The sequence below is a fragment of the Mus caroli genome, chromosome 5 (assembly GCF_900094665.2).
Source record: "Mus caroli chromosome 5, CAROLI_EIJ_v1.1, whole genome shotgun sequence".
Classification (NCBI taxonomy): domain Eukaryota; kingdom Metazoa; phylum Chordata; class Mammalia; order Rodentia; family Muridae; genus Mus; species Mus caroli.
In genome coordinates, this window is record NC_034574.1 from 107,053,059 (window position 1) to 107,064,748 (window position 11,690).

Genomic DNA, 11,690 nt, shown 5'->3' on the forward strand with positions numbered 1-11,690 from the left:
AGCTGCCCGGGGCGGGGATTTCCAGCACAGGATGTTTACAAGTTGTTATTGAGGAAATGACTCAGCACAGGATGTTTACGAGATAGTACTGAGGAAATGACTCAGCACAGGATGTTTACGAGATAGCACTGAGGAAATGACTCAGCACAGGATGTTTACGAGATAGCGGCGCTCCACACCTGGGTTTGAACACGCATGGTGGAAGAAGAGAACAGAATTCCTGAGGCTGGCCTCTGACTTCCACATGCAAGTCATGACACATGCCTCCCCAATAATTTTTTAAATTGGCTAAAGATTGTAAGATGGTTCTGTTGCTGTGGAAAACAATCTAGAAGTGTCTAAAGAAAAAAAGAATCTATAATCTCATTACTTGATGTATATCTGGAAGGGCTGAAAACAAGACCAGAAAGAGAGGGGTTATGTGCCCGAGTTTATTGCCAAGAAGTGGAAACGACCTGAATGTCCATTGAGACATTGACAGGGGAGAGAAACTAGTACTTACAATGGAATATTACTCTCCTGTAAACAAGACTTTACGCCAAGTGAGCTAAGACAGTCACCAAAAAACTCTGAGCGACTCCTGTCCTGAGAGGACAGCAGACAGCCAACCTCAACCTCACAGGATCCGAAATATAAGGGAAATTACTAGAACAGAAGACAGGAAGGGGGAGTTACTCAACACACACAGTTCGGCTTTGAGAAGAGAAATGGTATAAAAATCTGTTGCACAGCAGTGTGCCCACACAAGCGAGAAATCTAAAAATTCTAACACCTTTTTTATTGTATGTATGACAGAGGGAGATTTGCAGCTGATACATATCTAGTTTGTTTCCATGTTTTGCTGTTTTAAAGAGTGAATTCACATACATTTGTGTGGGACTGTGTAGGACTTCGAATAAACCTAATAGAAACAGATTTCTAAGACACTGCATTTTAATTTATTGCATTTGTGTGTCTGTGCACTTGTGTATATATGTGTGCACGTGTGCATGCAAGTGTATGTGCATGTGTTTGCATGTCTTTGTATGTATCTGTATGTTTATAGGTGTGTGTGTGCGCGTGTGTATATGTGTGTTGGGTGCATGTGAATGCATGCATGTATGTGTATACATGTATGGGTATGTATATTGTGCATATGTGTGTGTATGTGTAGTGTGCATATGTGTATATATATGTGTGTGTGCTGCGTGTGCCTGTGTGCGTATGTGAAGTGTGCATCTGTGTATATATGTGCGTGCCTGTGTGCAAGTGTATGTATGTGCATATACGAGTGTATGTGCAGGCATATGCATGTGTATGTGTGCATGTGTTTGTGCGTGTGTGTGTGTGTGTGTGTGTGTTGCGCACCACAGCACACATAGGAAGGTCCTGATAACTTTGGTTCTCTTCTACTGTATGGTATGGTTCTGGGCACTGAACTCAGGGCGTGAGATTTGGGGGCAGCTGTTTTTACCTACAGAGCCATCTTGCTAGCCCCACATTCTCAAAAATCAAAGCTAGAACCATCTATTTTTAAATTTTCCAGTTTAATAACAGCCTTTCCACATGAACCAAGCTCCGTCCTGGAGGCGGAGCAAATGCGAAGGCTTATAGCTTCCGAAGTGGTCCCCGGCCCCGGGAAACCTCCCTTAGCAACGAATCAGGCCGCGGTTGCTAGGAGCAAAGGAACCGGGGAGGAGTCGTCCGTGCACTATTTCAGTCCGGTGTGACTAACTTCCGGTCCGTCCTCCTGGCTTCTTCCGCCCCTCCGCCGAAGCGGGGTCGCCACCGCGGGTTCCTCCACTTTGCGAGCCTCCCTTCTTGGGCTCCTCATTCCGCTGCGGCGGGCGGGCGAGCGGGGGGCGGCGGCGACAGCGGCAGCGGCGGCGGCAGCGAGCGCGATGCTGAGTTCCCGGGCGCAGGCGGCGAGGACGGCGGCCGACAAGGCCCTGCAGCGCTTCCTGCGCACCGGGGCGGCCGTCAGGTGAGTGGGTGGGGGTGCAGGGTGGCGGTGGCGGCCGCGGGGCCTCCAGGCCTGCGCGGACCCAGCCGAGGCGGAGGCTGCGGCCCGGCGTCGCCTCCTCGTCCCTGCAGTGGCCGCGGCCTGCGACGCCCCGCAGCCCCTCGCGGTGACCCCAGACTCGGGCTCCGGGCACACAGTCTGCATGCCGCTGCTCCCCCCACCCCGCAGTTTGTCAGATGCCGGTCTCCCACCTCTGCCATGCTGGGGATTCTTATTTCTGCATCCCAAACCGCTCCGGTTCCCAAGCTTCCGAAGGCTCCCAGCCGCTGAGCCCCCCAGGCTGTGACAATTCCAGGCTCTTCGTTCCTGCTAGGACCCCCCCGCCTGCACCCCAGCCCGGTTGATCTTCCCAAGGCCTGGGGCCACACCCCCGTTGCTCACCCTGACTGCTGGGACCTGTTGCTTGGGTTGGCTACCTTGGATACGGGGCAGGTCTAACAGCATCTTATCCGGCTCTGAAGCCCCCCACCCCGTGTTTATCCCGCCCAGCGCCCCTATTTTACCAGGTGGGAAGGAAGGCTTGACTAGGCCTTGCGGCCTAACAGCTGACCTGAGAGCAGGGCTGGTGGCCAGCTTAGTCTCACCCCCAGGCTCACGTACTGTCTTCATGGAACCATTCTGCAGAAGAACTAGTCAATCAACACCGTGCCTCGGTTTCCCTCGTTGAGTGAGTGTGTGCCGAGCAGGTGTGCTGTAACTGGCCCCCTCCTTCTCCCGATGACTGCTTTGTAAGCCAAGGTCTGTGCACATTCTATGGACTCACCCTGGAAGAACAAAAATGATTTGAAATTGGTGATTAGCTGTGACATCGGAGAATGCTGGCCGTTGTCTGACGACTGCTGTTGTGACTAATGATCCTTTTCAGGGAGTGTTTATTCAGCTGAGACCAATATGCAGTCGGAGTTAGGGGGACAGATCTTAGTGGTAGAGCATTTGTCTGTCCTGCATAAGGCCCTAGCTAGGGTCAGTCCCTGGTCCCAGGGGAGGGGATCAACTTCATATAGTCCAAGCATTAGGTAAGAATGTATTACACACATATCCACATGCAACATATATGTGGATACATGTTACACACACGTTGCACGTATGTGTGGGTTGCCTTACTTGGAGATACAGAACTTTGTATAAAATTATGTTTTGAATTACTGCTGCAGTTTTCTTAATTTTGGGAAAAAAGAATAGTGTCCACCTTCAAGTCTAGCCTGGAACGAAAAAATCTTTAATCGTATGAACATATAGATGTCCTCTTGTTTCATATTCTCAAAGAGAAATCCATTTTTAAAGCCAGGCCTGGTGCCACTGCTCTGTCACGAATTGCTCAGGAGCCAGGAGGACTCTTGAGTTCAGAGCCAGCCTGAGCAACAACAACAAAAAAAACCCTAATCAAGTAAATAGGGAGAGCTTGGGGAGATGGTTCAGGTGTTCGATTGCCTATTGCATAAGGCAACAAATGTGAAAACCAGAGTTGAGGTCACCAGAAGCCATGCAAGCACCAGGTGTCCTGGCATATTTCCTGCACTGGGAGGGAAGAAGCATGAGAGAGTGATTAGCTGTGCCAATGAGCTCTGGGTTCCCCGCCCGAATGAACAAGCTACAGAGTGGTGACAAGGACTCCCAGTGTCTCCCCCCCCCCCATTTTTGAGATAAGTGCTCAAGTACCCCAAATTCCAAGGCAAGGTCTTATTGGTGCATATTACCTTAGATTTCAAGCTTGCTGGTTGGAGGGCTTATTTTGATGTAACGTGTCACCTTCCTGCCACTGTCTGTACCAGCCTGCTGTTGGGAGACAGAGTGACAGTCCACATCTTCTCCTTTTCAGATACAAAGTCATGAAGAACTGGGGAGTGATCGGTGGCATTGCCGCTGCCCTGGCAGCAGGGATCTATGTTATTTGGGGTCCCATTACAGAGAGGAAGAAGCGGAGAAAAGGTAGGGATGGGGCCCTGCATCGAGGTCTTGGGTTTGACTTGAGCCTCTCTTGTCTGTTTGAGTGGTTGGCCCTCTCAGCTTTAAAGCAAGGACCGTGGTCTATGAAGTGGAACTCCCCACCCTGTGGTGGGAAGGCTCTGTTTTTTGTTTTTTTTTTGGTTTTTTTTTTTGAGACAGGGTTTCCCTGTGTAGCCCTGGCTGTCCTGGAACTCGCTCTGTAGACCAGGCTGGCCTCGAACTAAGAAATCTGCCTGCCTCTGCTTCCCAGCTTACATTTGAGTTTAAGACATGCTTTGTGCTGGCCCGGTGGCTCATGCCTCTAACTCCAGCACTTGGGATGCTGGAATAAGAGGATGCTATGAATTTGAATCCAGCCTGTGCTTTATATAGCAAGTACCAGGCCAGAGGGTGACATAGGCAAGACCCCATCCCAAGGAGGGGGGGTGAAAAAAGGCAGGCCATTGTGTTTCAAGTGGCTCAACTGTTGTTATTAGTGTGTGCTTGTGTTTCAGTCCTGCAGCTGACTGATTATGTCACAGCAGTGGTTCCTCTGAGAGACAGGAGGGAAGGAGGGAGGGGAAGAGGGGAGCGGGGAGCTGAGGGGATGGTCATAGAGAAGTTCCCTGTGTGTTTTCATGAGCACTCTCATGTTAAAGAGTTTCTAAACAAGGCCTGGTGGCACACACGGATGCCAGTACTCCAAGATGGAGGCCAGCCTGGGCTCTGTGTACTGAGCTCATGAGTTTTGGCAGAAGAGGAAATGAGGGCATCTTGTGAGCCAGTCAGTGCTGCTGTCTCTGCAGGCGGACTGACCAGTGTCTTTCTCAGTCGCCATGAGAAGAACAAAAGCACTGTCTCGGGAGGCGTACAGTTGCCAGCTACTGTAGGGCACTGCTCTCTAACTAAAGGGGAGAGAGTCCAGGAGAGCATGAGGCAAGGAGGAAGGCGTGGCTGCCGCTGCCGCTTTTATCCATGTCGTATCTGCGCCGGGCACCTGGAAGGGTTTCAGAGAGAACACAGGACAGAGGCCCACACTGCGGCTCAGTCTACAGCATAGCATGTCCTGTGCCCAGGCTCGCTCAGGGTGAAATCCCGACTGAGGGCTCCCATGCAGAGATGCCAGGTCCCAGAAGTGCGAGGAAGGGGAAGGAAGGTCTCCCAGTGATGCATTGTCCTCTTCCTCCCGCGCCCTCCCTAGGGCTTGTGCCCGGCCTTGTCAATCTGGGGAATACCTGCTTCATGAACTCGCTGCTGCAGGGCCTGTCTGCCTGCCCTGCGTTTGTCAAGTGGCTGGAAGAGTTTACCACCCAGTACTCCAGGGACCAGCAGGGGCCACACACTCACCAGTGCCTGTCCTTAACACTGCTGAGCCTCCTGAAAGGTACTGGGGACCTGAGGGACGACCATCTTCAGTGTCTAGCTGACAGAATAAGAGGCTTAGGGGAGCCACTTTGTAGGAAAAGACGTTGTGGGGGAGGGGTGTGCACTGAGAACCTAAGAGACAGCATCAGATTGGGAAAACAGTTGTATTTGTTGTGTGTGCACGCAGCACACATAGGGAGCTCAGGACAACTTTGGTTCTCATCTACCGTCTGGTCCTGGGGACTGAACTCGGGCTGTGAGGTTTGGGGGCTGGTGCCTTTACCTACAGAGCCTTCTCGCCAGCCCCGCTTTTTAAAAAAGTTAAAAATGGAACTATCTATTTAAAAAGAAAACTTTCAGTTTAATAGTGGGTGGGGAGGGGAGGGGAGGGGAGGGAAGGGGAGGAGAGGGGAGGGAAGGGGAGGGAAGGGAAGGGAATATCTTGACCTCTCCTGAGGGTGCTTTAACAGCATTCATTGAGCCCGTGCAATGTGGCCGGGACCGCCAGGCCTGCTAATCTCACTGCCACAGTTAGTGTCTGGGAAAAGATGTGGGGACTTTTTTTTTTTTTAATTTCTTAATAGATTAATTAATTTATTCATTTCATGTGTGTGAATACACTGTGGTTATCTTCAGACACACCAGAAGAGGGTGTCAGATCCCATTACAGATGGTTGTGAGCCACCGTGTGGGTGCTGGGAATTGAACTCAGGACCTCTGGAAGATCAGTCAGTGCTCTTAACCACTAAGTCATTTCCCTAGTGCCGGGATTCATTTTTTATTCATGTGTATGTGAGTCTGTTTGACCCTTCCTTTATCTCCCACTTGAGCAGCACTGAGCTGTGCTCCTACACTGTGGTCAGAATGGCAGTCGCAGTCTGTGACCAGTGGGTTCCCTGTTGTTTTGTTTTGAGACAAGTCTCACTATGTAACTCTGGCTGTCCTGGACTTCACTCTGTAGACCAGGCTGGCCTCAAACTCACAGGGATCCTCCTGCCTCCACCTCCTGAAACGGATTCAAGCCGTGCATCACCACACCCTGCTTAGATATGTTTTACTGTTCATGTGTCTGTGTGCATATCTGGGTATCCATGGCCCCGAGAGGATGCCAGGTCCTTAGCTGGAGTCAGAGGTGGCAAGCCCCCTGACACTGGTGCTGGGCTCTGAACTCCATGCTTTGTGTCAAACACTGCAGATCTCTCCTGCCCCAAGCTGCCTGTCTCGCTAGTGACACTTTTTCAGCATCCAGGCTGTGTGTGCTTAGCCTGTATCTTCCTTTTGTTTACGTTTTTCGTCATCACCATTGTTGTTGTTGTTGTTGTTGTTGTTACTTGGGAAGAGATCTTGTGCTGCTGCCAGGACTGGCCCCACCCTCGTGGGGTCAGGAAAGCCTCCCACCCCAGCATCCTCAGTAGCAGGGACTATGTGTGACCTATGCACTGTGCCACACAGACTTTTCTGTTGGTTGGGCTGTATTGTGATTCTAAAGCGAAGCCTTCAGCTGCCCCTTCACCTGGTGGTCAAGAGCACACAAGCAGGAGCAAAGGCTGCGGCCGTGGTCACCCTGGTAGTGAGTGCCTTCCAACCTTGAGAACTATGAGTTCAGACCATACTCAGCCGGCTTACAACATCCCTCTTTATCAGATGGTAATTTGTAACTTTCTGAAATCTTAGATTCATTCAACAAACTTGACTTGCTCACTCCGCACTGTGTAAGGCTCCAAAGAACGCAAGAGAGCTGCAGTGTCACTTGTCATACTGTCAGCATGTGCAGCACTTTCTTATGCTCTGACTCAGTTGTCTTCCTCTCTTGTACCCAGCTCTGTCCTGCCAAGAAGTCACCGAGGACGAGGTCTTGGACGCCAGCTGTCTGCTGGACGTCCTGAGAATGTACAGATGGCAGATCTCATCCTTTGAGGAGCAGGTGAGCACTCTGACAGCAGGAGACCTGGGAGACAGACGCCTTTAACCTAGGGACGGGGAGAGGGGGGGGTGCGTGCACACGTATGCACAGGGGTGTACACACGTGTGCATGGGGGTGTGCACATGCCATGGGGATCGAGCCCAGGGCCCTGAACATTCTAGTCATGTCTTCTTGTTAGATCTCCTGGTGTGAGCAGAGCGCCAGTGTCTCACTGCTGTCCCCATTAGAGAGGACACAGCACTTGTCACTCAGTAGGTAGACAGACGCTGGCACTGGGGCATTAGACAGTGGCCAAAGGGAAAAGCTTCTGGCTTCCCACTGATGCCCTTGGGTCGGGAGAGAGCCCAGTTAGTGTGGGACGCTCTTTCAGCCCTCTCCCTTGCTTCAGAGGAGGCTCAAACTGTCCCCAGACCTCCAGCAGGTGTCCCTCACAGCCACAGGCTTCATTTGGGATCCTCTGCCCTCCCTTTTGCAACTTCACTGTGGTCTTTGGAGTCTGCTGTGCCGCCCTCTGAGGCCCAGGCCAGCAGACTGGGACCCTGGAGTGAGATGCTCCAGATGCACGCATCTTCCCCAGCTACTCCTCCTGTGTCTGCTGTCAGCATCCCGACCTGGACTGAGGCAGGGAGGCAGCCCCTCCATAGCTCTGCACATGAGGCTGGAGTGGGAGGGATCTGTTGCTTGTTCTCACTGATCTGCAGCCCTGTGGCATGTGTCCATCACGAAGTGTGTGACAAGTGTCTCTCTGAAGGTTTATCTCACTGGCTGCACTTGCGAGCTAGATGTGTTTCTGTCTCCATTTGGAAATGACCCTCAGCTACTGCTCTGACTCAGCCATCTTTCCTGTGTCTCAGCTGAGAGACTGGCTCCAAGGACATTGTGACTTTTTCTAAGTTCCACCTTCTGTCAAGGATGACTTAAACCAAGTGACCCTTGGGTCAGTGCACAGCAATGTGTGGGCAGCAGCGGTGCGGCCGCGGGGAGGAGGGGGCGTCTGTGTTCTCTTGTTCTTCAGCAGGCAGAGCGCCTGCTCTTGGCCATGCCCCCCCCCCCCCATCTAGTCAGTCCTGACCAGCTGACACTGACAGGCAGTCACTCTGTGTCTAAGCCAGGAGCTGTAGGAGATGCACTGGCTCAGTCACTCCTGAGTGTTACCTGCGTGCACCCCCATGACAGCCTGCAAGGCTCAGAGAAGCAGAGTGACTTCCCTGTCAACTGCTGTGTTGGCAGCACTGAAGCACACACTCAGCTGCTGCAGTAATTTCTTACCCCAATAATCCGGCATAAAAACGCACAACCAGTTATTATATTTATAAGTCATACGCCTGGATTGGGCAGAGCTATCACTAATCTGTTCCCCAGCTATGAGATCCCTTGTTATTTGCGGCTTCTCCAGGCCACGTAGTTCCACTTCATCTTCCTTTCTCTTCCACTACCTCCATCCTCTTTCCCTCCTCCTCTCTCTCTCTCAGACCTCCAGTCCCACCTTTCCCTTCCACTGTGCAGCCATCAGCTCAGCCTTTACTCGACCAGTCAGACTGGGGAAGGGTCAGTGAGATCACCTGAGTGCAGATCTTGTCCTGGGTGGGGGGGAAGGAACCTGGAGGCGGGAGCTGATGCAGACGCCATGGAGGGTGCTGCTTACTGACTTGCTCCCCATGGCTTGCTCAGCCTGCTTTTTTAGAGAACCCAGGGCCAGCCCAGGGATGGCCCCACCCACAACGGTTGGGCCCTTCCACATCACTCTCTAATTACGAAAATGCCTTACAGTTGGATCTTCTGGATACATTTTCTTCCTCTCCTCTCCTCTTCCTCTCCCTCTCCCTCTCCTCTCCCTCTCCTCTCTCTCTCTCTCTCTCTCTCTCTCTCTCTCTCTCTCTTTCTCTTTTGAGACAGGGTTTCTCTGTGTAGCCCTGGCTGTCCAGGAACTCAGTCTGTAGACCAGGCTGGCCTCAAACTCAGAAATCCGCCTGCCTCTGCCTCCCAAGTGCTGGGATTAAAGGCGTGCGCCACCACTGCCCAGCTGGAGATATTTTCTCAATTGAGGTTTCTGCCTTTCAGATGTCTCTAGCTTGAGTCCAATTGACATAAAAGGAGCCAGCACAGAAGGGATGTATTGTTGGCATTATTTGCAACTAAGGAAAGGGGGAGGGGCTGCTGCAGGGACTCAGCCCAGAATGGCATAGCTCAAGTCTGGCCTAGGCAGGGGCTGAAGAGGTTTGGAGTTTGGGATGTGTTTAGGAGCTGGAGCCTTGTGGGGGGAGGAAGACAAGCCTGAGATTCTTGGGAACATGTGGAGCCCTCAGTCTTCTCTAGAAGGCCTTGTGCACAGGTTGGGTGGGGCTCCTTTACTCTGGCAGAGCTGACCATCAGAGGCTGGCTGTGGGCCTTGCAGAAACTCACTCAAAAGCTCAGAAGCTGGGTTACCTCTGTGTCCACTGCTTGCCTGGTGTGCACATGGCCCGGCTCTTCTCACCAGCACTGGATAGCCACAAATAAATAAAAACTGGCAGATCTGATGCCTGTGTCCTGAAGCTAAGCTCAAGTATGGGACCCACAAGTCCTATACTTGTCACTCTGGTGCCCAGATAGGATCCAAGGCCTCAAGGCCCAGCCTGAGCGAGGGAGAGAAGGAGCTGCAGAGCAGCCGAGCAGGCTGCATCATTGCGGAGGTGGTCTTTCAAGTCGATCGTAGAGGCACATCCTGCACGGACACTTGTAGATATGTTCCGAGAACTGCAGGCAGAGTCTCAAGCAGGTGTTTGTAGGTTCACATGCTTAGAATCCCTCACAGAGGCTGCGGTGCCCTGAATATGCCTGGACCATGGGAAGTGGCACTATTAGGAGGTGTGGCCTTATATGAGGAGGTATATACTTACTAGAGGAAGTGTGTCACTGTGGGGGTGGCTTTGAGTTCTCCTAGTGCTCAAGCTCCACCCAGTGCAGAAGTGAGAGTCTCCTGTTGCTGCCTTTGGATCAAGATGTAGAGCTCTCAGCTCCTCTAGCACCATGTCTGCCTGCGCACTGCCATGCTTCCCACTGTTATGGTAATAGACTGAACGTCTGAAACTGTAAGCCAGCTCCAATTGAATGTTTTCTTTTATAAGAGTTATCTTGGTCACGGTGTCTTTTCACAGCATAGAAACCCTTAAGACAGAGATTGGTACCAGGAGTGGGGTCTCCAAGGCAACTTCAGCTTACAGCCTGTTCCAATGTCTGGCATAATTACCAGCACCAGGCAGTTGCGTGTCATGGCCACTAGATCACCCACTAAAAAGGATTCCTGACGAACAGATGCAGTGCTGATGATGACATTGCCAACTCTGAAGAAAATCCTACTGCAGGATGTGATCAATCAGCCCAGCAGCACTGATGTGGACAGGGAAGTCCTGGAGGGTTACACTGGAGAGGATGTAACTTGGAGAACTTCCTCATTGTGCTGAGAGGCAGCGCAGAAGCCGTGAGGGGTAAAGGGTCTGGAAAAGTCCCGAGACGCGGTCCCCAGGATTGTGTGTTCTTGTACTTCACTGACCATGGAGCCACTGGCATCCTGGTGTTTCCTAGAGATGATCTTTATGTCAAGGACCTGATGGAGACTATTCGCTACACGCGTGAACACAGACTGTACCAGAAGATGGTGGTGTTCGTTGAAGTGTATGGGTCTGGCTCCGTGATAAACCACCTGCCCAGTGACGTCACTATTTCTACAACTGCCACGGCCAACCCTGCTACTATAACAAGCACAGGAATGTACACCTGGGTGACGGTACAGCATCAGCTGGATGGAAGATTCTGACATGGAGGATCTGACCAGAGAGGCGCTCGCTCCATAAGCAGTTCCCACACCAGCTCCAGCCACATCATGCAGTGTGGTAACAAACCTGTCTCTACTGCGAAGGTGAAACAGTTTCAAGGTATGAAGCAGAGACCCAGTTCCCCATCTCTCTGCATCTCGTCACATGCCTTGACCTCACCCCCAGCCCAGAGGTGCTCCTGGCATCCAGGAAAGGAAGCTGCTGAGCGCCATCAACTTGAAGCAATCCCAGAGTCTCCTCGGGAAGATCCCGAGGCTTCTGGGTGCCAGGCACATCACTGAGGTCTGTGCACAAGATGCTCTCCTTGCTGGCAGGATTTGGGGCTCCTGCTGAGAGACTTGTGTCAGAGAGAGCTATGCTCACAGGACGCTGTGACACACTTCCTGCAATTAGGCCACACCTCTGCAGTTCCTGTGGGTCAAGCATATTCAAAACACCACAGGAGCCAATAGGCAGAGCACCGTAAACCCCACCAGTGGGCGAAGAGATGAGGGCAGACCCTTCCCATGGCCGAGGCAGGGCTTCACCTGTGCAACCGTTAAGCAGCATCTTCAACCCAAACAACAATAGCAACAATTGTTTGTTAAGATTTCTTTTTGTAGCCGGGCGTGGTGGCGCACGCCTTTAATCCCAGCATTTGGGAGGCAGAGGCAGGCGG

At 52.0% G+C, this 11,690-nt stretch overlaps 1 protein-coding gene and 1 pseudogene across 5 annotated transcripts in view; both read left to right on the forward strand.

Moving 5' to 3' along the window:
* Positions 1–11,690, forward strand: part of Usp30 (ubiquitin specific peptidase 30) — a 57,124-nt gene that overhangs the window by 31,655 nt on the left and 13,779 nt on the right. The window contains exons 1-5 of one of the 5 annotated variants that reach the window (XM_021162433.2): positions 1,877–1,963; positions 2,593–2,740; positions 3,822–3,931; positions 5,130–5,312; positions 7,114–7,217. In XM_021162433.2, the coding sequence (XP_021018092.1) occupies positions 3,832–3,931; positions 5,130–5,312; positions 7,114–7,217 (387 nt within the window). In that variant the 5' untranslated portion in view covers positions 1,877–1,963; positions 2,593–2,740; positions 3,822–3,831. Of the gene's footprint in view, positions 1–1,724; positions 1,964–2,592; positions 2,741–3,821; positions 3,932–5,129; positions 5,313–7,113; positions 7,218–11,690 lie in introns of those variants that run through there. The other 4 variants (XM_029477556.1, XM_021162434.2, XM_029477555.1 and 1 more) reach the window with 4 other exon arrangements.
* On the forward strand, positions 10,042–11,498 carry LOC110294090 (annotated as a pseudogene).